Source organism: Salvelinus fontinalis, chromosome 41 (assembly GCF_029448725.1).
Source record: "Salvelinus fontinalis isolate EN_2023a chromosome 41, ASM2944872v1, whole genome shotgun sequence".
NCBI classification, from domain to species: domain Eukaryota; kingdom Metazoa; phylum Chordata; class Actinopteri; order Salmoniformes; family Salmonidae; genus Salvelinus; species Salvelinus fontinalis.
Genome location: NC_074705.1, coordinates 980,531 through 1,006,260, shown reverse-complemented (window position 1 = coordinate 1,006,260; position 25,730 = coordinate 980,531). Strand labels below are relative to the sequence as shown.

Here is a 25,730-nt window from a genome sequence, read left to right as displayed (position 1 = left end):
TATGCCTGGGCTAGGTTTCCAGACAGGACAGTAGGCGTGAGGTTTGCCTGGGCTAGGTTTCCAGACAGAACAGTAGGTGTGGGGTATGCCTAGGCTAGGTTTCCAGACAGGACAGTAGGTATGAGGTATGCCTAGGCTAGGTTTCCAGACAGAACAGTAGGTATGAGGTATGCCTGGGCTAGGTTTACAGACAGGACAGTAGGCGTGGGGTATGCCTAGGCTAGGTTTCCAGACAGAACAGTAGGTATGAGGTATGCCTGGGCTAGGTTTCCAGACAGGACAGTAGGCGTGTGGTGTGCCTGGGCTAGGTTTCCAGACAGGACAGTAGGCGTGTGGTATGCCTGGGCTAGGTTTCCAGACAGGACAGTAGGCGTGGGGTATGCCTGGGCTAGGTTTCCAGACAGGACAGTAGGCGTGTGGTATGCCTGGGCTAGGTTTCCAGACAGGACAGTAGGCGTGGGGTATGCCTGGGCTAGGTTTCCAGACAGGACAGTAGGCGTGGGGTATGCCTAGGCTAGGTTTCCAGACAGAACAGTAGGTATAAGGTATGCCTGGGCTAGGTTTCCAGACAGGACAGTAGGCGTGTGGTATGCCTGGGCTAGGTTTCCAGACAGGACAGTAGGCGTGTGGTATGCCTGGGCTAGGTTTCCAGACAGGACAGTAGGTATGGGGTATGCCTGGGCTAGGTTTCCAGACAGGACAGTAGGCGTGGGGTATGCCTGGGCTAGGTTTCCAGACAGAACAGTAGGCGTGGGTTATGCCTGGGCTAGGTTTACAGACATGACAGTAGGCGTGGGGTATGCCTGGGTTAGGTTTCCAGACAGGACAGTAGGCGTGGGGTATGCCTAGGCTAGGTTTCCAGACAGAACAGTAGGTATAAGGTATGCCTGGGCTAGGTTTCCAGACAGGACAGTAGGCGTGGGGTATGCCTGGGCTAGGTTTCCAGACAGGACAGTAGGTGTGGGGTTAGCCTGGGCTAGGTTTCCAGACAGGACAGTAGGCGTGGGGTTAGCCTGGGCTAGGTTTCCAGACAGGACAGTAGGCGTGGGGTATGCCTGGGCTAGGTTTCCAGACAGGACAGTAGGCGTGGGGTATGTCTGGGCTAGGTTTCCAGACAGGACAGTAGGCGTGTGGTATGCCTGGGCTAGGTTTCCATACAGGACAGTAGGTGTGGGGTTAGCCTGGGCTAGGTTTCCAGACAGGACAGTAGGCGTGAGGTATGCCTGGGCTAGGTTTCCAGACAGGACAGTAGGCGTGGGGTATGCCTAGGCTAGGTTTCCAGACAGGACAGTAGGTATGAGGTATGCCTAGGCTAGGTTTCCAGACAGGACAGTAGGTATGAGGTATGCCTAGGCTAGGTTTCCAGACAGGACAGTAGGCGTGGGGTATGCCTAGGCTAGGTTTCCAGACAGAACAGTAGGCGTGTGGTATGCCTGGGCTAGGTTTCCAGACAGGACAGTAGGCGTGTGGTATGCCTGGGCTAGGTTTCCAGACAGGACAGTAGGCGTGGGGTATGCCTAGGCTAGGTTTCCAGACAGAACAGTAGGTATGAGGTATGCCTGGGGTAGGTTTCCAGACAGGACAGTAGGCGTGTGGTATGCCTGGGCTAGGTTTCCAGACAGGACAGTAGGCGTGGGGTATGCCTGGGCTAGGTTTCCAGACAGGACAGTAGGCGTGGGGTTAGCCTGGGCTAGGTTTCCAGACAGGACAGTAGGCGTGGGGTATGCCTGGGCTAGGTTTCCAGACAGGACAGTAGGTATGAGGTATGCCTGGGCTAGGTTTCCAGACAGGACAGTAGGCGTGAGGTTTGCCTGGGCTAGGTTTCCAGACAGGACAGTAGGCGTGGGGTATGCCTAGGCTAGGTTTCCAGACAGAACAGTAGGTATGAGGTATGCCTGGGCTAGGTTTCCAGACAGGACAGTAGGCGTGTGGTATGCCTGGGCTAGGTTTCCAGACAGGACAGTAGGCGTGGGGTATGCCTGGGCTAGGTTTCCAGACAGGACAGTAGGCGTGGGGTATGCCTGGGCTAGGTTTCCAGACAGGACAGTAGGCGTGTGGTATGCCTGGGCTAGGTTTCCAGACAGGACATTAGGCGTGTGGTATGCCTGGGCTAGGTTTCCAGACAGGACAGTAGGCGTGGGGTATGCCTGGGCTAGGTTTCCAGACAGGACAGTAGGCGTGGGGTATGCCTAGGCTAGGTTTCCAGACAGAACAGTAGGTATGAGGTATGCCTGGGCTAGGTTTCCAGACAGGACAGTAGGCGTGTGGTATGCCTGGGCTAGGTTTCCAGACAGGACAGTAGGCGTGTGGTATGCCTGGGCTAGGTTTCCAGACAGGACAGTAGGCGTGGGGTATGCCTGGGCAAGGTTTCCAGACAGGACAGTAGGCGTGGGGTATGCCTGGGCTAGGTTTCCAGACAGGACAGTAGGTATGGGGTATGCCTGGGCTAGGTTTCCAGACAGGACAGTAGGCGTGGGGTATGCCTGGGCTAGGTTTCCAGACAGAACAGTGGGCGTGGGTTATGCCTGGGCTAGGTTTCCAGACAGGACAGTAGGCGTGGGGTATGCCTGGGCTAGGTTTCCAGACAGGACAGTAGGCGTGTGGTATGCCTGGGCTAGGTTTCCAGACAGGACAGTAGGCGTGGGGTATGCCTGGGCTAGGTTTCCAGACAGGACAGTAGGCGTGGGGTATGCCTGGGCTAGGTTTCCAGACAGGACAGTAGGCGTGTGGTATGCCTGGGCTAGGTTTCCAGACAGGACATTAGGCGTGTGGTATGCCTGGGCTAGGTTTCCAGACAGGACAGTAGGCGTGGGGTATGCCTGGGCTAGGTTTCCAGACAGGACAGTAGGCGTGGGGTATGCCTAGGCTAGGTTTCCAGACAGAACAGTAGGTATGAGGTATGCCTGGGCTAGGTTTCCAGACAGGACAGTAGGCGTGTGGTATGCCTGGGCTAGGTTTCCAGACAGGACAGTAGGCGTGTGGTATGCCTGGGCTAGGTTTCCAGACAGGACAGTAGGCGTGGGGTATGCCTGGGCTAGGTTTCCAGACAGGACAGTAGGCGTGGGGTATGCCTGGGCTAGGTTTCCAGACAGGACAGTAGGTGTGGGGTATGCCTGGGCTAGGTTTCCAGACAGGACAGTAGGCGTGGGGTATGCCTGGGCTAGGTTTCCAGACAGAACAGTGGGCGTGGGTTATGCCTGGGCTAGGTTTCCAGACAGGACAGTAGGCGTGGGGTATGCCTGGGCTAGGTTTCCAGACAGGACAGTAGGCGTGGGGTATGCATGGGTTAGGTTTCCAGACAGGACAGTAGGTGTGGGGTCAGCCTGGGCTAGGTTTCCAGACAGGACAGTAGGCGTGGGGTTAGCCTGGGCTAGGTTTCCAGACAGGACAGTAGGCGTGGGGTATGCCTGGGCTAGGTTTCCAGACAGGACAGTAGGTATGAGGTATGCCTGGGCTAGGTTTCCAGACAGGACAGTAGGCGTGAGGTTTGCCTGGGCTAGGTTTCCAGACAGAACAGTAGGTGTGTGGTATGCCTGGGCTAGGTTTCCAGACAGGACAGTAGGTATGAGGTATGCCTAGGCTAGGTTTCCAGACAGAACAGTAGGTATGAGGTATGCCTGGGCTAGGTTTCCAGACAGGACAGTAGGCGTGGGGTATGCCTAGGCTAGGTTTCCAGACAGAACAGTAGGTATGAGGTATGCCTGGGCTAGGTTTCCAGACAGGACAGTAGGCGTGTGGTGTGCCTGGGCTAGGTTTCCAGACAGGACAGTAGGCGTGTGGTATGCCTGGGCTAGGTTTCCAGACAGGACAGTAGGCGTGGGGTATGCCTGGGCTAGGTTTCCAGACAGGACAGTAGGCGTGTGGTATGCCTGGGCTAGGTTTCCAGACAGGACAGTAGGCGTGTGGTATGCCTGGGCTAGGTTTCCAGACAGGACAGTAGGCGTGGGGTATGCCTGGGCTAGGTTTCCAGACAGGACAGTAGGCGTGGGGTATGCCTGGGCTAGGTTTCCAGACAGGACAGTAGGCGTGGGGTATGCCTAGGCTAGGTTTCCAGACAGAACAGTAGGTATAAGGTATGCCTGGGCTAGGTTTCCAGACAGGACAGTAGGCGTGTGGTATGCCTGGGCTAGGTTTCCAGACAGGACAGTAGGCGTGTGGTATGCCTGGGCTAGGTTTCCAGACAGGACAGTAGGTATGGGGTATGCCTGGGCTAGGTTTCCAGACAGGACAGTAGGCGTGTGGTATGCCTGGGCTAGGTTTCCAGACAGGACAGTAGGTATGGGGTATGCCTGGGCTAGGTTTCCAGACAGGACAGTAGGCGTGGGGTATGCCTGGGCTAGGTTTCCAGACAGAACAGTAGGCGTGGGTTATGCCTGGGCTAGGTTTACAGACATGACAGTAGGCATGGGGTATGCCTGGGTTAGGTTTCCAGACAGGACAGTAGGTGTGGGGTTAGCCTGGGCTAGGTTTCCAGACAGGACAGTAGGCGTGGGGTTAGCCTGGGCTAGGTTTCCAGACAGGACAGTAGGCGTGGGGTATGCCTGGGCTAGGTTTCCAGACAGGACAGTAGGCGTGGGGTATGTCTGGGCTAGGTTTCCAGACAGGACAGTAGGCGTGTGGTATGCCTGGGCTAGGTTTCCATACAGGACAGTAGGTGTGGGGTTAGCCTGGGCTAGGTTTCCAGACAGGACAGTAGGCGTGTTGTATGCCTGGGCTAGGTTTCCAGACAGGACAGTAGGTGTGGGGTTAGCCTGGGCTAGGTTTCCAGACAGGACAGTAGGCGTGGGGTATGCCTGGGCTAGGTTTCCAGACAGGACAGTAGGCGTGAGGTTTGCCTGGGCTAGGTTTCCAGACAGAACAGTAGGTGTGGGGTATGCCTAGGCTAGGTTTCCAGACAGGACAGTAGGTATGAGGTATGCCTAGGCTAGGTTTCCAGACAGAACAGTAGGTATGAGGTATGCCTGGGCTAGGTTTCCAGACAGGACAGTAGGCGTGGGGTATGCCTAGGCTAGGTTTCCAGACAGGACAGTAGGTATGAGGTATGCCTAGGCTAGTTTTCCAGACAGGACAGTAGGTATGAGGTATGCCTGGGCTAGGTTTCCAGACAGGACAGTAGGCGTGTGGTATGCCTGGGCTAGGTTTCCAGACAGGACAGTAGGCGTGTGGTATGCCTGGGCTAGGTTTCCAGACAGGACAGTAGGCGTGGGGTATGCCTGGGCTAGGTTTCCAGACAGGACAGTAGGCGTGGGGTATGCCTGGGCTAGGTTTCCAGACAGGACAGTAGGTATGGGGTATGCCTGGGCTAGGTTTCCAGACAGGACAGTAGGCGTGGGGTATGCCTGGGCTAGGTTTCCAGACAGAACAGTAGGCGTGGGTTATGCCTGGGCTAGGTTTCCAGACAGGACAGTAGGCGTGGGGTATGCCTGGGCTAGGTTTCCAGACAGGACAGTAGGCGTGGGGTATGCCTGGGTTAGGTTTCCAGACAGGACAGTAGGTGTGGGGTTAGCCTGGGCTAGGTTTCCAGACAGGACAGTAGGCGTGGGGTTAGCCTGGGCTAGGTTTCCAGACAGGACAGTAGGCGTGGGGTATGCCTGGGCTAGGTTTCCAGACAGGACAGTAGGCGTGTGGTATGCCTGGGCTAGGTTTCCATACAGGACAGTAGGTGTGGGGTTAGCCTGGGCTAGGTTTCCAGACAGGACAGTAGGCGTGTGGTATGCCTGGGCTAGGTTTCCAGACAGGACAGTAGGTGTGGGGTTAGCCTGGGCTAGGTTTCCAGACAGGACAGTAGGCGTGGGGTATGCCTGGGCTAGGTTTCCAGACAGGACAGTAGGCGTGAGGTTTGCCTGGGCTAGGTTTCCAGACAGAACAGTAGGTGTGGGGTATGCCTAGGCTAGGTTTCCAGACAGGACAGTAGGTATGAGGTATGCCTAGGCTAGGTTTCCAGACAGAACAGTAGGTATGAGGTATGCCTGGGCTAGGTTTCCAGACAGGACAGTAGGCGTGTGGTATGCCTGGGCTAGGTTTCCAGACAGGACAGTAGGCGTGGGGTATGCCTGGGCTAGGTTTCCAGACAGGACAGTAGGCGTGTGGTATGCCTGGTCTAGGTTTCCAGACAGGACAGTAGGTGTGGGGTTAGCCTGGGCTAGGTTTCCAGACAGGACAGTAGGCGTGGGGTATGCCTGGGCTAGGTTTCCAGACAGGACAGTAGGCGTGAGGTTTGCCTGGGCTAGGTTTCCAGACAGAACAGTAGGTGTGGGGTATGCCTAGGCTAGGTTTCCAGACAGGACAGTAGGTATGAGGTATGCCTAGGCTAGGTTTCCAGACAGGACAGTAGGCGTGTGGTATGCCTGGGCTAGGTTTCCAGACAGGACAGTAGGCGTGTGGTATGCCTGGGCTAGGTTTCCAGACAGGACAGTAGGCGTGGGGTATGCCTGGGCTAGGTTTCCATACAGGACAGTAGGTGTGGGGTTAGCCTGGGCTAGGTTTCCAGACAGGACAGTAGGCATGTGGTATGCCTGGGCTAGGTTTCCAGACAGGACAGTAGGTGTGGGGTTAGCCTGGGCTAGGTTTCCAGACAGGACAGTAGGCGTGGGGTATGCCTGGGCTAGGTTTCCAGACAGGACAGTAGGCGTGAGGTTTGCCTGGGCTAGGTTTCCAGACAGAACAGTAGGTGTGGGGTATGCCTAGGCTAGGTTTCCAGACAGGACAGGAGGTATGCCTAGGCTATGTTTCCAGACAGGACAGTAGGTATGAGGTATGCCTAGGCTAGGTTTCCAGACAGAACAGTAGGTATGAGGTATGCCTGGGATAGGTTTCCAGACAGGACAGTAGGCGTGTGGTATGCCTGGGCTAGGTTTCCAGACAGGACAGTAGGCGTGTGGTATGCCTGGGCTAGGTTTCCAGACAGGACAGTAGGCGTGGGGTATGCCTGGGCTAGGTTTCCAGACAGGACAGTAGGCGTGGGGTATGCCTGGGCTAGGTTTCCAGACAGGACAGTAGGCGTGGGGTATGCCTGGCCTAGGTTTCCGGACAGGACAGTAGGTTTGTGCTGTAGTAAGTCGTTTTCTCTGTCATTCTCCACAGACACATTGCTGTGTTCCCCACTAAGCTGAAGATCCTGCCTCAGTTCATATTCAACTCTAGAGACCCCATAGTCATGGGAGTCAACGTGGAGGCTGGGGTCCTCAGACAGGGAACCCCGATCTGTGTGCCCAGCAAGGGGGTGAGTGTGTGTGTGTGTATGTATAGTGCAGTGTGTATTTGTGGGACCTGTTTCTATCTTGGTAGGATGTAGAAACTGGTGTAATAATATTATCTCACTGATTTCCTCCCTGTCAGTTTGTGGACATCGGCATCGTGACCAGCATTGAGATCAACCACAAGATGGTGGACAGTGCCAAGAAGGGCCAGGAGATCTGTATAAAGATTGAACCGATCCCCGGAGAGGCACCCAAGATGTTCGGCCGACACTTTGAGGCCACCGACATCCTCGTCAGCAAGGTACAGTCACAGAGAGGAGAAAGGCAACACTTTTCTTTGCAATGTTCAAATTACCGTGTGGTGGGGTTTCAGGTCAATACAGTGTATCAGATGTTGTAAGTACTCACTGTTACATTGTACTGACAGCAGGTACCCAAACTCTAACAACGTTGGGTTCTGTACTATAAGTAGTGGACCATAATGAGAATAGGGAGACTTAGGAGTTCTGAATGTGGTCTTCTGTTTGTTCTCCAGATCACCAGAGCGTCCATCGATGCCCTGAAGAACTGGTTCAGAGACGAGATGGGCAAATCTGACTGGCAGCTCATCATGGAGCTCAAGAAGACTTTTGAAATCATCTGAACAGAAGAACGGGCACACACCTTCATGTCTTCAGACGGCCGAAGAACACTTACACACGAACACACACACCACTGATCATGTGACACCTGATCAAAGACACACACACACACACACACACACACACTTGTTCATCACACCCACGTATGCATACATCCATAAATGGTGGGAGCAGTGCAGTGTCCCACTTTCCCCCTCTCCCCCATCGCCTCCCCTCTGGTGGGTGGGGGAGTGTATTTTTAGAGGGGAAACAGTGTTTTTCTGTGAGAAACCAAACTGTTTCCCGCTGTTGTTAACAGTGACAGTTTAGACAGCATCGACACACACACTATTCCAACCTGCCTGTTGTTTGGAATCATCTTGAGTTTTGTTTTTCATTTTGCTGCTCTCTCTCTCTCCACATCTGTCTGCTGCTGGAGTCCTGCCCCCTATAATCACTCTGGTGTTCAGGCAGGGGCGAGATGGCAGAGGGGGCGAGTGGGAGTGAAGAAAGCTGGGTCAGGCGTCACTGGAACCACAGATCTACAGAATTCAGCAAACTGGGTTTGACAAGTTTCCGTGGGTGCCATGTTGGCACCGGAAGTCGCAAGGAGAATGACATTCCACTGAGAATGCAAATGAGAACCTTATTGTTATGACACGTTGGTTGCCAACATGGAGGCTAGTTTGCTGAACTCTTTATATCTATCACGGATCAAGGGGAGCTGTGCGCCAAAGGCCTGAGCCAATTAGAAGAGGGGAGAGGGGAGGCATTCTTACCAGACGTTTTAGACGTCTGAATAATACAACCTTGTCAGTGTTTTCTCTTTTCTTGAATGCAGTTATTTTATGGTCCTTTTAAAAAGCCCCTCCCTCTCTGACATCACCACCACCCATCACCAGCCCCCCCTGTCAGTGCAGTTCGACTGGTGCCTACGGACGTTTTTTTTTACCAAGAATGAACTAGGTGACAAACTAGGCGGTCCCTCTCCTCTCTACTTGAGTTCAAAATGTAAAAGATAATAAAAAATCTACATCAATAAAGACATATTTATAGAAGTTGCAAACTCTGCCCCCTCTGCCTTGTTGTATATTTTGGATAATGGTATGAATGGAATATGCATTGAATTGAATTCTATGAAAAATAAATATGAAGTGCTACTTCCCCTGGTTTCATATGCTGTTATTAGTGAGGTCGAGTTCCCCTGGTTTCATATGCTGTTATTAGTGAGGTCGAGTTCCCCTGGTTTCATATGCTGTTATTAGTGAGGTCGAGTTCCCCTGGTTTCATATGCTGTTGTTAGTGAGGTCGAGTTCCCCTGGTTTCATATGCTGTTGTTAGTGAGGTCGAGTTCCCCTGGTTTCATATGCTGTTGTTAGTGAGGTCGAGTTCCCCTGGTTTCATATGCTGTTATTAGTGAGGTCGAGATCCCCTGGTTTCATATGCTGTTATTAGTGAGGTCGAGTTCCCCTGGTTTCATATGCTGTTATTAGTGAGGTCGAGTTCCCCTGGTTTCATATGCTGTTATTAGTGAGGTCGAGTTCCCCTGGTTTCATATGCTGTTATTAGTGAGGTCGAGTTCCCCTGGTTTCATATGCTGTTATTAGTGAGGTCGAGTTCCCCTGGTTTCATATGCTGTTATTAGTGAGGTCGAGTTCCCCTGGTTTCATATGCTGTTATTAGTGAGGTCGAGTTCCCCTGGTTTCATATGCTGTTATTAGTGAGGTCGAGTTCCCCTGGTTTCATATGCTGTTGTTAGTGAGGTCGAGTTCCCCTGGTTTCATATGCTGTTATTAGTGAGGTCGAGTTCCCCTGTTCCCTGATTTTCTTTTTTCAATAACTTAAATCATGAAGTGTCATGAATTTCTGCAGAATGGGTGGATGGCTGTATTTGTTACCCTGTTAAGTTGTGTTTATTTGTTAATGCGAATCTATACAGTTATAGTGCACAGCAAATGTAGGTTGTGTTGTACAAATGGCAATAATTGCTATTTGAATAGAAAGAATAATTTAATCACCCTCAAGTTAATGGTGGTTTTATATTCTGCAGGCAGGGGGCGCTACAGTTCATTCTTACGTGGGATTCGGGAGTCCTATAAATTAAATATTGTAGTCCGTAATAAACGGTGTATTATGCAAATCTTTATATTTATACACAACACACAGTTTAATACCGATTGAATAAGTAAATACAATCATTTGAGCGTTAAAATGCAGTAGCCCACTCTGAAATCTAATATCATGGATTGTATTATAAGGAGCTATTATTACAGCAACCTTTAATAGTTGATGTAGGCCCAGCTAACTCATGCAAACTTATGCAAATAATTAAGAGTAAAATATTAAACCGCCAACAGGGGGACAGTCTCTAAAAGCAGTTAGTTTTACATCTTCGTGATGTCATTCTCTGTTGGAGCATTTCGCGGCAGCAGCAGGCGACACAGGTTGGGGGAATAACGAGAGAGAGGGGGGCAGTTGACAGTTTACCAGGCGTAAAAGACTGGGAAACGAAGCCAATAAACGAGCTACAACTTAAAGGACGAAAGCAGCTGTCCGTCAACCTCTCCCAAAACCCAGTCATGTTATCTTTATCCGTTAGGATATGTTTTTATTCTGAATAGACTATTATTCTCCAATTACATCGTTCTCTTCTAGCAGAACATCCCAGGATAGGATAGAGTGGATGTTATTGTAATAATAGCCATGAATTCGGCGGAACAGACGGTAACGTGGCTGATAACGTTGGGGGTCTTGGAGTCACCGAAAAAGACAATTTCTGACCCTGAAGGATTCCTGCAGTCTTCTCTCAAAGATGGGGTTGTCCTGTGCAAGCTGGTGGAGCGATTGCGCCCTGGTTCGGTTGAGAAAGTAAGGTCATATCTTATTGCCTGGATGTCCCACCTCTGCCTTAGACAACTATTATGTGGAACTCGGAGAATTAAACATTGGTATTAGTATGTCTTTGTTAATGATCTAAACTAGGATCGGTTTGAGATCTACAACAACAGAGGGGTTATTGTACGGAGTAGAGTGGAATTTCCGGACAGATGTCCGTGTGTCTCACTTCAGCACTAGTTTGCATTGACAATGAGATGCCTATTCCCAATATAACCTATTCTTAAGTGAGTAATAACGCAATTATATTCACATTGGCTACACATGACATTAAAGTCCCATGTTTTTTTTCTAGATTGAAAACAGACGCTTTTTTAAAAAGAAAACATGTTTTATTTTCGGATTAAGTATGCACATTTGGCCACTGCGTTTATTTTTATTCCACCCAAAAATGTTTGTGTTTTTGGTTCGGATCAACTGCTATAATGGGGTACACTACAAATAGATTCACATGAGTGGTCCGCCATTGACTACAATTTCAATTTCACTCAGAGGAAGCCTCCTCCCTCTCTTTTAAAGGAACAGTGTTGTTTTAACATTATTTATCCATCAGAGTAGACCACTTATATAGACTTACATTGGGAAACGCATTAGCCTACTCTCTATCCCCCTGACTGTTGTTTGTAATGTTTGTATACTCCGTTATATACTCGGTTTTCTATATTGTATATTTTGTAATGCTTTCCAACAACAAAAATGCATAAAAGTAAAGCCCATAGGGTCTCCCGACACTAATGCACTGCATCTCAGCGCTAGAGGCATCACAATAGACCCAGGCTGTATCACATCCGGCTGTGATTGGGAGTCCCATAGGGCGGCGCACAATTGGCCCAGCGTCGTCCGGGTTAGGGTTTGGTCGGGGTAGGCCGTCATTGTACATAAGAATTTTTTCTTAACTGACTTGACTAGTTAAATAAAAATAAAATAAAAAACTGTCCCTAATACAATGGTGTTTCCATAACCCTTAAATGAGAGTGTTTCACTGAATAATTGGGAGTCCCATCAGTAGGGAGATGCAGTGCATTAGTCCTATGGGCTTTACTTTTATGCATTTTTGTTGTTTCAAAAGAATTTCAAAATATACAATATAGAAAACCGAGTATATAACGGAGTATACAAACATTGCAAACAACAGTCAGGGGGATAGAGACAATACATTATTTCAAGACAGTGGTGGGAAATGTACCCAATTTTCATACTTGAGTTAAAGTAAAGTCACATTAATAGAAAATTACTCAATTAAAAGTGAAAGTCACCCAGTAAAATACAACTTGAGTAAAATTATTTGGTTTTAAATATACTTAATTATCAAACGTTAATGTAATTGCTAAAATATACATAAGTATCAAAAGTATAAATTATTTCAAATTCCTTATATTCAGCAAACAAGACAGCACGATGATTTATTATTTTTTACAGAGGCCAGGGGCACACTCCAACACTCATACATAATTTACAAACGAAGCATTTGTGTTTAGTGAGTCCGCCAGATCAGATGCAGTAGGGATGACATGGGATTTTCTCTGGATAAATTAGTGAATTGGACCAGTTTCCTGTCCTGCTAAGCATTCAAAATGTAACAAGTACTTTTGGGTGTCAGGGAAAATGTATGGAGTAAAAAGTACATTATTTTCTTTAGGAATATAGAGGGGTAAAAGTAAAAGTTGTCCAAAATATAAATAGTAAAGTGCAGATACCCCCAAAAATTACTTAAGTACTTTACACCACTGTATAAAGACTAATTAATTACAAACATTGCACGTTTTGATAGCTATTTTGTTACGAGAAGAAGAAATCGTGTTTATTTGTTGCCTTGACATAATAACAGGGGGAAAAAAACGTCATTTCTGTCACACACCCACAGAGCAATAATGTACCTGCCCTTGTGCACTTGCAATTTATGCACCATTGGGAAAAGTTAACAGCATAACTACAACAACAACAGGGTCGGGGACTTCTAAATAATAGCCAATTGACGATAGGCCTAATAAGGAGAGAAATTGTTAGGTTATTAAAGGTTATGAAGCATGTGATTGCCACTACTGATATAGTCGCGGAGGGTTCTGTTTGCACAGGTAGGCACCAAAAGGTGTAGCCGCAGGGTTCTGGTTTTCACCGTGGAATATACAGACCACGTCATTTCCTCTCCTACTAATCCAATTTCCCGATGGGAGATTGAGAGGTCTTTTAGAAACAACGATTGGAGATTTTAGTTTCACACTGAAATCGTGGATCTGTACCGTCTTTTGCAAAACCGAGAACGAAACAAGTTACCTACGTACGGTTCGGGCATTTACTTCATAAAACGTTTACCTCCCTTTCACACAGATCTTCCAAGAACCAAGGAATGATAGTGAGTTCCAGAGCAATATAAAGGAGTTTCTGAAAGGCTGCGGGTCCTTCCGAGTGGAGGTGAGTAATTTAACCTGCCTGCTGCTCTGTAACTTTGTTGCAAATATCGACAACACAACGCGCTCTAAACATGACTGAAATCACTGTATCAACATTTAATTTGATCAACACGTGAGCCTGCCCCATGGGGCGTTAGCACAGCCCAGTTGTTTTACTAGCCTACAAGCTGAAATTCTACAGTTGCAGCCCGTCGCCATTTGGATACTACCCTACTCGATGTGTAGGGTTAGGGTAGAATGATTTGGTCACCATGATTTGGCCGTTTTAACTGAGAAGTATACCATTTTACAACTTGATGTTAGATGGTTCATCATCATGAAAATAATCTATAGGCAGGGAGAAACTGCAGTCCATGTTTCAGTTCTTTACACAGCCATTACAAACTTCAGCTGACATTAGCCACTGTTAGCTAAAAAGCGATGGGGGAAAACCAACTCCATATTTGGTTTGATGTTACTTAAAGGCGATTTGGCCATAACAATCTAATAAAAACATGCTCACAACTTAGCTGAAGTTTGTAATGGCTGTGTAAAGAACTGCACCGTGGACTAGTTTCTCCTGGCCTATAGACTATTATCAGGGTGAGGAACCATCTAACATCAAGTTGTAAATTAGTGATCTTGTCCTTTTAATTCAACAACAAATTGTTATTCTGCATATTGAGCTGTCCTGGTCAATATGCAGAACAAGGGAATTTAACTGTGGGTACATCTACTGTCATGAGTAGCCAAGGCTGAGAGCCATATTTCAGTCAGTCAATACCATGAACCCTATTTCAACATCACAAAACACTTTCAAATGAATAATTATTATATTTCTACTGTGTGAAACCTGGGTTTTTGGAATTCTGTTTTAAAGCACAAATGGCATCTCTTGCAATACTGTTCAGCTATCACACAATTTTCTATTTGTCATGGAAACAAGATTTGCCTCAAACTTCTGAGAGATTGTGAGACATGGCAGGTAAACAAAGGTGTGATCTGAACAGCCTCCTGATTTAAAATCCGTCTGGGAATTTAGACAGTCCACTACTCCCGAAAAAAATATATACATTTGTACATCTTGTAGTAAACTACTTGCCTTACCATGGCCTAGTTCTTGTGAGTGCCTTGTCTCATCTCGACCCTGTTACTGACTGCTTCAAGACCAGGCCTTATGGAAAGACTGTGACCGCTCTGTTCCAGTGTTCACATGATACCACTGAGAATGAAGCAGTGTATTGGCATGCATCCAAGTGCTATGCTAGTGTGGATATTGGCCTGTGACTCATAACTACCATGAGTGAGAGCTGCTGGACAGTTATATCTCATGGCTGCTCACTGCATTGTTGAGGCTGGGCTGCAGCAATAGTAACTAGCATGGCCTTTAGCACCCAACTCAGGTCTGTCTGGTCCTGTCTGTCTGGTCCTGTCTGGTCCTGTCTGTCTCTGTCCTGTCGTCAGTCATGCCTAACTGAATCAATACAGTTTATGCAAGAGATGGTGCTGGGGGGGGGGGGGGGGGGGTTCATGAGAATGTCAACCCAACCAATGGATTTTCCAACGAGGTCAATTAGGTCGCAAGGCTAAATTCCAAGATTACCAGACATGGACATACACTGTAGTGTGAAGGAGCAATAAGCTGTCATGATGGCCATGGTAGATGAATGTCCTGAAACAACCCCTACCTTATAGACATTCATTCGTAATAGATCTCTTCACTCTAGAGACAACATTGAGTCCATCCACCATATTGCTTAATACATCCATGTAGTTCTGTCAGATCAAGAAGAGGTCATTCAGAAGTGTGTGTATAGGATTAGAGAGTACGGGGTCGTTAGGGGTGTGTGTTAGTTAGAGAACATGATGAGGCAGAGATTAGAGACGGCTCAGACTGCTGCTAATCCTCGAAACTGGCCCTGGGTGGTTAAAGGGTAGGAGTGAGGGTGTGTGTGTGTCCAGACTAAGGGGGCAGGGGTGGGTAGAGGGTGGGACTGTGTGGGTGCTTAGCCATAAGTGTGCCACAGTGAGTTCTGGACCAGACTGGGTGAAAACTGCCCTCAGAGCAGAAGCAGCATGTAGGGCTGAGGAAACCAATGCCACTACTGAATTACCACTCAGCTATGAAAATGACCTAATACTCTGACAGGGAAGTAGACCTCGTAGAGCTACTACACTTACTGCCATGCCAAATGGTGCTGAATACAATAGAATAGCAGTAAGTAAGTAAACTTGGGTGTTGGCCTGGTTGTGCAACAGAGTTAGTACATCTCCTGCTGTGACCCAGTCACCTGGTACACTAGTCACCTTAGGAAGCCTGATGAAATCCTGTATTTGAACTACAGAATTAGGTAGTAATCTGATAAATAGTCACACCATATCCTGCCAGGGCACTCATAGCGTGTCATGTTGGCTGTGTCTATCTAATAGTCATTTAATGAACTCTAACAACATATAGTTTAAAAAGACACCCAGGCCAAATGAGATGTAAAACTTGAAGGAGGAATACAATGAATAGGGTCAGATGTGTGTTGGCACTCCTATCCTAAAGGTCAAAGTTCAAATATTAAACGGCCAACATTGCAGGTAGCAATTATTTTGAGAATAATACAGCATGAAGTGTCATGAGTGTATTAGTGGTTGATCCCCAGTTAGACAGCGGGTGGATCTCAACATGACAGTCACATTCCAGACCTGTCTGGACTGAGAACAAAGAGAGGGAGGAGAGCAGGATGTCCCTAGACCTGGGGCTTCCTTCCTGTGGTTGTCTGTGTGTCTGTGGTACGATGCACTGCGCTGTCTAAATCCCAGCGTCTGTACACCGTCTCAGTAATGCTTGGATAGATTATGGCTGAGTTCTGCTGCCTGTGTCAATCAGTAGTTGTTTTAACTCTGTGATATTCTCCAGGCCTCAAACCTAGGCCTCCTTACTGTGAGGAATATCTTTACAGACATTACACAAATCACTACTATGGGAATGTCTGGAAGTTCCTGTCAGTTCATCACCAGAACCAGAGGAAATATGACCTTTACGCCGATGCAATGTTATGAAACAGTTTTGTTTGTCTTCAGTCAGTTATATAGATGTTTTATTTTAAACAAGTATTGAAAAGCTAAAGGATATCTCTCCTCTCCCTCTTCTCAGCCATTTGAGGTCAATGACCTTCTCCAGGGACTGAACTTCACCAAGGTGCTCAACTCTCTGGTGGCACTGGCCAAAGCCACCGAGGGTAAGTGGACAAAGACAGAAGTGTGTCTGGGGTGATTCATGAAAGGTTTCCTGTTTTCTATGCAAATCCATACCTGTGAAGTCCCACATGTAACCTCTAGTCTAGATATCAGAGTGGGCGTTGTGTGTTATTAGGCCTGTGTGTGTTTCAGTGTAGAATGATGGGGGCATGTTGCAGCATGTTGAGTTGTGTTCTTCACTCACATTAATGTGTGTTGAACCTAAAGTAGCAGGTGTAAAATAAACTAGATCCCCCACATTCTGTCATGGGAGGTTCTCTTCTGCTCTCTTCAACCAATCCAGTAAATGTGGGGAGGAGTTAAGATGGAGTGACGCCTTGTTAACGTCCGAAAGCGGAAGTCGCGTCACAGGCTCTCTTCCATTTCCCCTGAAAACCGGATCATCCGGTTGTTGACGGCCCCGCCGAGGCTAATGTGTATCCCCTCATCCCTCTCTCTCTCCTCCACAGACATAGGAGTGGGCAGTGACTCTGTGTGTGCGCATCACTCGTCCTCGTTACGGATCAAGTCGTTTGACTCTCTGAACACTCAGTCTCCCCGCGGACGCTCCTCCAAACTCCTCCACAACCAGTACCGCAGCCTGGTGAGTCACACAGCCACATAGAACCCAACAGAACCACAGAAACAAACAGAACTAGAAGGAACCATTTGAGGTGGTTCTCACCTGCAGCTTGGGGTTGTTTTTGCTCCATTCTTACTTTCTCAATCTCTTCTTTTTTCTCTCCCTCTTAATTTCTCGCCTGTTCCTCTGTTCTTTCCTTTCCTCCATCACTCCCTCTTTCCTCCCCACTAGGACATGTCGGAGAGCGGTGGGCAGCGGGTACTGGTGAGGGCCAAGTTCACCTTCCAGCAGACCAATGAAGACGAGCTGTCCTTCAACAAGGGTGACATCATCAGTGTGTCACGCCAGGAAGACGGCGGCTGGTGGGAGGGCTCGTTCAACGGCAACAAGGGCTGGTTCCCTAGCAACTATGTCAAGGAGGTCAAAGGCAGCGGTGGGTGTGGGTGATTGGGCGGCTTGGATTGAATATTAAGTAGGGATCATAGTTTGTATTGGCGAGTATAAACATTAGGCTTATGCATCTCTATAACAACTTTATAATCATCTATAGCAGCTCTATTACAACTGTATAACACTCAAGGAAATATCTCCTGTGATGATATCTGATAGTGGTCCCCCCTATAGCTGACTGTACCTCTGAATCATGCAGCTAAAGCAGGCTGTTGATAACTGGTGTGATTTACACACCGTATTTAATGTGGCTCTCTAGGGAATAACCTCTGCTGGCTATACATCAAATACCCATTTCATGCAGTTAGCATTTCCCCCGGCTGCTAGAGCTGTGATAACATGATTTATTTATTTTACCAGGTAAGTTGACTGAGAACACATTCTTATTCACAGCAATACAGTGTGTTATGCTGCTGGCCAAAGAGAATGATCATGAAGAGAATGATTTTTAAAGCTGCAATATGTAACTTTTTGGTGTCCAAACCAAATTCACATAGAAATGTTATTTATAGATCAGTCATTCTCACTGAAATCAAGTCTAAGTGGTAGATATGTTCTATGTGCACTATTTCCATGCTTCTTGTTCTTAAGTTTCGTTTTTGCATCTTCTACTTTCGTTTTTGTACACCAGCTTCAAAGAGCCGAAAATACAATATTGATTCTCTACACTATACGTGCTTGTTTTGTCGCATAAACTGAAATTAGAACTATTAGAATTTGAGAAACCAGGAAATAGCGGCGCAATTTATTCGTAGTGCATCTTTTAGAAGAGGAATTACAGAGTGAAGGAACGTGTTGCCGATACTAAGCTCACCAAGACATTGCTCTACTCCAGCCTATTCAATGGACTGCAATGTGCAAAGCATTACAGATAGAAATGTAATGCAGAGTAGAACTCTGAGTTTGTTCTATACACTATATTTCTATCTGCAACACTAAGTGTTCTATCAGATCATATACAGAAATGTATAGTAGATGTATAAACTGTCTTTGTGCACAGCTGTTGTGCACTATAAATGTAGCTATTGTGCATTATAACGGAGAGGAAGGAAGCTGCGTGGTTAAACAAAGACAGGACATTCCTTAGCTTAGCCTGTGGGTGTGACTATCCCAAACACACCAAACAGCTCCCAGTGCTTCCCTCTGTTGGCCTACTACCTACCTACACATGATGAACTATGTATCAAACTAATTGGCATTTCTCTATAAGCTCACAGTGCTAACCCACCCCCTTTCTGTATCCAATCAGTCACACATGAACATGCCCTCTGGCTGCAGAGAGCGAGCTACAGTTTTTGTTCCTTTGCTATGTGTCATGTTGTTCTCTCTCCATTCTGTATGCTATCTCTGCCCCAAGGGTTAGCTACTAAAACACAGCAACATGAATGTGTCCCCATTTCTCTGTAGTACGTAGAAAGCCTCTGGTCTGGTCGTGAGCTAAATGAAGCCAGCATCTTTCCCTGACGGATAACATTGCTTTAAACTCTATTATAAAATGAATGACTTTATGTTTCTGTCCTACTCTGTCTGTCTGGCTTCTACTCTACACTTTCTTCTCCTCTCTCTCTCTCTACCACACAGACAAACCAGTGTCTCCTAAGTCTGGCACCCTCAAAAACCCTGTGAAAGGCTTTGACACACCAGCTGTCAGCAAGACCTACTATAACCTGGTGAGAACCTACACCACCTACTTCAGTGAGATCTGAAATACCACGAGGGTTTTAGAACTAAGCGCCGTGTGTTCGTGTGCAGTAATATAGGTTGTTTCTTCTGTCTGCTGGGCCAGCTGTGCCTCAAGGCCCTGTGACTGGCTGCTCTGTTTCTATCTAGTGGTAGCACACTGTCACTATGGTGTGTGTGTGTGTGTGTGTGTTGATGTCTGGGTCAGTGATAGTTCACAGGGACTGTGTGTCCTGCTACCGTGACGGTGGTAGGAGCACATTGCAAAGCATCCTGGGGAGGAGAAGTGGAGGGAGGGAAGGATATATCAACTAGTCAAGACACAGAAGCTGTCAGGAGAGTATACCCGAGGAGAGTATACCCGAGGAGAGTATACCCGAGGAGAGTATACCCGAGGAGAGGAGAGTATACCCGAGGAGAGGAGAGTATACCCGAGGAGAGTATCTGTATTGTCCCAATGGACAATAGTACGTTAAGATCCACATGGAGCAATCTGATATAAATCAATACATTATGATATGGGGAAAAGGGAATAGTTCAGTACTAGTCTTTATGAAGACTTGAAGGTAACCTCATCACAATGTTAAGTTATCCTGTGTTACAAGATCCAAATGAGTTTGAGAGTTGAAATATGAGCCCTACAACATCAGGAGTTAAAAGCTACCTGGCTGTCTGCCATTAGTGGATGTTAGATGGGTTAAAGCCAACTTAAACCCTCCACCCATCTCTGCATCCTTCATTAAGCCTGCTCTGAACCTAGCCAGTGATGACATGGACTGAAGAGGTCAGTATTTGATGAAAAAAGGATAGCAGTTTATTTCTGTCCTCTGGTTTCTCTGTCTAATGGGCTCCTCGTATGAAACTTCAAGATAAAATTTTAAAAAATGACGTGAAGAGGACCGGCTTCAGGAAGCAGAGTGAACGGTCTCCCTGGCCCCGTTCTGTCAACGAGGGGGAGGTTAGGAGGAGAGAGGGTGGGTCTCCTCAGTGGGCGTTTCTGAGTTCAGTGTCTCTGTCTGCCTGCCTGCCTGTCTGTCTGTCTATCCATCAACATCCTCTCCTAACCCCCCTGTTCTGTCTCTCACCATCTAGGTGCTCCAGAACATTCTAGAGACCGAGACCGAGTATTCCAAGGAGCTCCAAAGCCTACTGACCTCATACCTGCACTCAATGCAACCCACAGACAAGTGAGTGTGTTTGTGTTCACATGGCTGTGTGTGTGTGTGTGTGAGGGTCTGATTTGAGCATACTATGAACCTTACTGTACCCCCCCGTCTTTTAGTCAACCATATCGCTCCAGCTTTCCCCACACCGTCTCCCTCTGTCTCCAGGTTGAGCAGTGCAGACGTCAGTCACATCCTGGGGAATCTGGAGGACATCTCTACCTTCCAGCTGATGTTGGTTCAGTCCTATGAGGAATGTACCAGGTGAGTCCCCGAACCCACATACACACACACACCATATGATCAGTCCAGCATTGACCAAATGTATCTCATCAATACATGGATGTACCAAACGAGTGCCCATAATCTTCATGCAAGCTTCAAATATGAATCAACTCTGTCATAGACCACGTCCTGTCTGCCAATAGGATCTAAAGCCACACCTTAAAACCCGCTGTGTGGGAGGGAGCACTATTCCTCATATATATATGAGTACATCAACATGCTGTTTATACGGGTCACACTGACACCTACTGGTAGACTCGTAGTGCTGTGGTGGTGAACACATTGTGTGTGTGTGTGTGTAGGCTTCCAGAGAGCCAGCAGAGAGTAGGGGGCTTCTTCCTCAACCTGCTGCCCCAGATGAAGGCTCTCTACATGGCCTACTGCTCCAACCACCCCTCGGCTGTCAACGTCCTCACAGAACACAGGTAAGTGTGTGTGCACGTCAGGTAAATGTGTGTGTGCATGCGTGTGTGTAACCAAATCCATCGTGTGATTTTTTATGACATTGGGTTGACTGTCAAAATGATAGCGGACTAAATATCTGCAAATTATTTTGTGTGTTTCAGTGAGTAGCTGGGGGAGTTTAGTATGTTGCTGTGTTTCAGTGAGGAGCTGGGGGAGTTTAGTATGTCACTGTTTCAGTGAGGAACTGGGGGAGTTCAGTATGTTGCTGTGTGTTTCAGTGAGGAACTGGGGGAGTTCAGTATGTTGCTGGGTGTTTCAGTGAGGAGCTGGGGGAGTTCAGTATGTTGCTGTGTGTTTCAGTGAGGAGCTGGGGGAGTTCAGTATGTTGCTGGGTGTTTCAGTGAGGAGCTGGGGGAGTTCAGTATGTTGCTGGGTGTTTCAGTGAGGAGCTGGGGGAGTTCAGTATGTTGCTGTGTGTTTCAGTGAGAAGCTGGGGGAGTTCAGTATGTTGCTGTGTGTTTCAGTGAGAAGCTGGGGGAGTTCAGTATGTTGCTGTGTGTTTCAGTGAGGAGAAGGGGGAGTTCAGTATGTTTCAGTGAGGAGCTGGGGGAGTTCAGTGTGTTCCTGGGTGTTTCAGTAAGGAGCTGGGGGAGTTTAGTATTTCACTGTGTGTTTCAGTGAGGAGCTGGGGGAGTTCAGTGTGTTGCTGGGTGTTTCAGTAAGGAGCTGGGGGAGTTTAGTATTTCACTGTGTGTTTCAGTGAGGAGCTGGGGGAGTTCAGTATGTTGCTGTGTGTTTCAGTGAGGAGCTGGGGAGTTTAGTATGTCGCTGTTTCAGTGAGGAGCTGGGGGTGTTCAGTATGTTGCTGTGTGTTTCAGTGAGGAGCTGGGGGAGTTCAGTATGTTCCTGTGTGTTTCAGTGAGGAGCTGGGGGAGTTCAGTATGTTGCTGTGTGTTTCAGTGAGGAGCTGGGGGAGTTCAGTATGTCACTGTTTCAGTGAGGAGCTGGGGAGTTTAGTATGTCGCTGTGTGTTTCAGTGAGGAGCTGGGGGAGTTCAGTATGTCACTGTTTCAGTGAGGAGCTGGGGGAGTTCAGTATGTTGCTGTGTGTTTCAGTGAGGAGCTGGGGGAGTTTAGTATGTTGCTGGGGGAGTTCAGTATGTCGCTGTGTGTTTCAGTGAGGAGCTGGGGGAGTTTAGTATGTTGCTGGGGGAGTTTAGTATGTTGCTGGGGGAGTTTAGTATGTTGCTGGGGGAGTTTAGTATGTTGCTGGGGGAGTTTAGTATGTTGCTGGGGGAGTTTAGTATGTTGCTGGGGGAGTTTAGTATGTTGCTGGGGGAGTTTAGTATGTTGCTGGGGGAGTTTAGTATGTTGCTGGGGGAGTTTAGTATGTTGCTGGGGGAGTTTAGTATGTTGCTGGGGGAGTTTAGTATGTTGCTGGGGGAGTTTAGTATGTTGCTGGGGGAGTTTAGTATGTTGCTGGGGGAGTTTAGTATGTTGCTGGGGGAGTTTAGTATGTTGCTGGGGGAGTTTAGTATGTTGCTGGGGGAGTTTAGTATGTTGCTGGGGGAGTTTAGTATGTTGCTGGGGGAGTTTAGTATGTTGCTGGGGGAGTTTAGTATGTTGCTGGGGGAGTTTAGTATGTTGCTGGGGGAGTTTAGTATGTTGCTGGGGGAGTTTAGTATGTTGCTGGGGGAGTTTAGTATGTTGCTGGGGGAGTTTAGTATGTTGCTGGGGGAGTTTAGTATGTTGCTGGGGGAGTTTAGTATGTTGCTGGGGGAGTTTAGTATGTTGCTGGGGGAGTTTAGTATGTTGCTGGGGGAGTTTAGTATGTTGCTGGGGGAGTTTAGTATGTTGCTGGGGGAGTTTAGTATGTTGCTGGGGGAGTTTAGTATGTTGCTGGGGGAGTTTAGTATGTTGCTGGGGGAGTTTAGTATGTTGCTGGGGGAGTTTAGTATGTTGCTGGGGGAGTTTAGTATGTTGCTGGGGGAGTTTAGTATGTTGCTGGGGGAGTTTAGTATGTTGCTGGGGGAGTTTAGTATGTTGCTGGGGGAGTTTAGTATGTTGCTGGGGGAGTTTAGTATGTTGCTGGGGGAGTTTAGTATGTTGCTGGGGGAGTTTAGTATGTTGCTGGGGGAGTTTAGTATGTTGCTGGGGGAGTTTAGTATGTTGCTGGGGGAGTTTAGTATGTTGCTGGGGGAGTTTAGTATGTTGCTGGGGGAGTTTAGTATGTTGCTGGGGGAGTTTAGTATGTTGCTGGGGGAGTTCAGTATGTTTCAGTGAGGAGCTGGGGAGTTTATTATGTCGCTGTATGTTTCAGTGAGGAGCTGGGGAGTTTATTATGTCGCTGTGTGTTTCAGTGAGGAGCTGGGGAGTTTATTATGTCGCTGTGTGTTTCAGTATGTCGCTGTGTGTTTCAGTATGTCGCTGTGTGTTTCAGTATGTCGCTGTGTGTTTCAGTATGTCGCTGTGTGTTTCAGTATGTCGCTGTGTGTTTCAGTATGTCGCTGTGTGTTTCAGTATGTCGCTGTGTGTTTCAGTATGTCGCTGTGTGTTTCAGTGAGGAGCTGGGGGAGTTTAGTATGTTTCAGTGAGGAGCTGGGGGAGTTCAGTATGTTGCTGTGTGTTTCAGTGAGGAGCTGGGGGAGTTCAGTATGTCGCTGTGTGTTTCAGTGAGGAGCTGGAGGAGTTCAGTATGTCGCTGTGTGTTTCAGTGAGGAGCTGGGGGAGTTTAGTATGTCGCTGTGTGTTTCAGTGAGGAGCTGGGGGAGTTTAGTATGTTGCTGGGGGAGTTCAGTATGTTGCTGTGCGTTTCAGTGAGGAACTGGGGGAGTTTAGTATGTTGCTGTGTGTTTCAGTGAGGAGCTGGGGGAGTTCAGTATGTTGCTGTGTGTTTCAGTGAGGAGCTGGGGGAGTTCAGTATGTTGCTGTGTGTTTCAGTGAGGAGCTGGGGGTGTTCAGTATGTTGCTGTGTGTTTCAGTGAGGAGCTGGGGGAGTTTAGTATGTCGCTGTGTGTTTCAGTGAGGAGCTGGGGGAGTTCAGTATGTTGCTGTGTGTTTCAGTGAGGAGCTGGGGGAGTTTATGGAGGGGATGGGAGCCAGTAGTCCAGGTATCCTGACCCTCACCACTGGTCTCAGTAAACCCTTCATGAGGCTGGACAAATACCCTACACTGCTGAAGGAACTGGAGAGACACATGGAGGTGAGAGGGAGACAGTCTGTTTATTTTGTATTTATATTTTAGGGGGTAGAGCAGCTTTAATATTACAGACATATTGTAGCTTCCATCAATGGAATTGTCTGCATCATTTCCAATCCCCCATACATATTTTTTGTAAATATACAGTCAAAGGTTTGAACACACTTACTCATTCCAGGGTTTTCTAATTTTATTTACTATTTTCTACATTGTAGAATAATAGCGAAGACCTCAACACTATTAAATAACCCATATGGAGTCATGTAGTAACCAAAAAAGTGTTAAATAAATCAAAAGATATTTTATATTTGAGATTCTTCAAAGTAGCCACCCTTTGCCTTGATGACAGCTTTGCACACTCTTGGCATTCTCTCAACCAGCTCCGAGAGAGTCACCTGGAATGCTTTTCCCACAGACTTGAGAAAGTTCCCACATGCTGAGCATTTGTTTGCTGATTTTCCTTCACTCAGCTGTCCAACTCATCCCAAACAATCTCAATTGTTTTCCACCAGACTTTCCACTGATTTCCACCAGACTAATGTCCATTGCTTGTGTTTCTTGTCCCAAGCAAGTCTCCTTTTTATTGGTGTCCTTTAGTAGTGGTTTCTATGCAGCAATTCGACCATGAAGGCCTGATTTAACGCAGTGTCCTCGGGAACAGTTGATGTTGATGTGTCTGTTACTTGGACTCTGTGAAGCATTTATTTGGGCTGCAATTTCTGAGGCTAGTAACTCAAATGAACAATTTCATCATAGCGCTTGATGGTTTTTGTGACTGCACTTGAAGAAACTTTCAAAGTTATTGACATTTTCCGTATTGACTGACCTTCATGTCTGCAAGTAATGATGGACTGTTGTTTCTCTTTGCTTATTTAAGCTGTTCTTGCCATAATATGGACTTGGTCTTTTACCAAATAGGGCTATCTTCTGTATACCACCGCTACTTTGTCACACACAACTGATTGGCTCAAACGCATTAAGAAGGAAAGAAATTCCACAAATTAACAAGGCATACCGGTTGAGAGAATGCCAAGAGTGTGCAAAGCTGTCATCAAGGCAAAGGGTGGCTACTTTGAAGAATCTCAAATATGAAATATATTTACCAGTAACACTTTTTTTTTGGTTACTACAGGATTCCATATGTGTTATTTCATACTTTCGAGGTCTTCACTATTATTCTAAATTGTTGAAAATAGTAAAAATTAAGAAACCCTGGAATAAGTTGGTGTGTCCAAACTTTTGGCTGATACTGTATATATATTTTCCTTTATTATTTTCCCCTAACCCTACCACCCATCCCCTTATTGGAGTAAACTAATGGACAACACTTAGGCTTCTACTTCCAGTTTATACATACTACATACATTTCACGAACAGTATATTTTACAATAGTTATCTTTTTTGTTTTTAGTCCAATCGATCTGTGTTTTTGTCTCTGTAGTATGGATAAAGATAATTTCCCTGTGAATGGTTGCTTTTTGTTGTGTAGGTGTAGACTATATTGACTGTGTTAGACCTGTGATCTTCTGATGAATCAAACGTACCCCTCTTCTTCATCAGGAGCATCATCCTGATCGACCAGACATCCAGAAGTGTTTGACCTCCTTCAAAAGCCTCTCTGTAAGTGGGACATA

At 47.2% G+C, this 25,730-nt stretch overlaps 2 protein-coding genes across 8 annotated transcripts in view; both read left to right on the top strand.

Moving 5' to 3' along the window:
* The window catches only part of LOC129840230 (eukaryotic translation initiation factor 5B-like), a 29,369-nt gene extending 20,386 nt beyond the window's left edge, over positions 1-8,983 (top strand). For all 6 annotated transcript variants that reach the window (XM_055907924.1, XM_055907923.1, XM_055907920.1 and 3 more), the window contains 3 exons: positions 7,084-7,222; positions 7,339-7,500; positions 7,735-8,983. In XM_055907924.1, coding sequence (XP_055763899.1) covers positions 7,084-7,222; positions 7,339-7,500; positions 7,735-7,842 — 409 coding nt within the window. In that variant the 3' untranslated portion in view covers positions 7,843-8,983. The remainder of the gene's footprint in view (positions 1-7,083; positions 7,223-7,338; positions 7,501-7,734) is intronic.
* Positions 8,984-9,275: 292 nt separating this feature from the next.
* LOC129840266 (rho guanine nucleotide exchange factor 7-like) overlaps positions 9,276-25,730 on the top strand; it is a 32,061-nt gene continuing 15,606 nt past the window's right edge. For both annotated transcript variants that reach the window (XM_055908018.1, XM_055908017.1), the window contains exons 1-11: positions 9,276-10,687; positions 13,043-13,126; positions 16,250-16,334; positions 16,803-16,936; positions 17,147-17,348; positions 18,947-19,035; positions 20,138-20,232; positions 20,377-20,472; positions 20,796-20,918; positions 23,961-24,099; positions 25,657-25,716. In XM_055908018.1, coding sequence (XP_055763993.1) covers positions 10,523-10,687; positions 13,043-13,126; positions 16,250-16,334; positions 16,803-16,936; positions 17,147-17,348; positions 18,947-19,035; positions 20,138-20,232; positions 20,377-20,472; positions 20,796-20,918; positions 23,961-24,099; positions 25,657-25,716 — 1,272 coding nt within the window. In that variant the 5' untranslated portion in view covers positions 9,276-10,522. The remainder of the gene's footprint in view (positions 10,688-13,042; positions 13,127-16,249; positions 16,335-16,802; positions 16,937-17,146; positions 17,349-18,946; positions 19,036-20,137; positions 20,233-20,376; positions 20,473-20,795; positions 20,919-23,960; positions 24,100-25,656; positions 25,717-25,730) is intronic.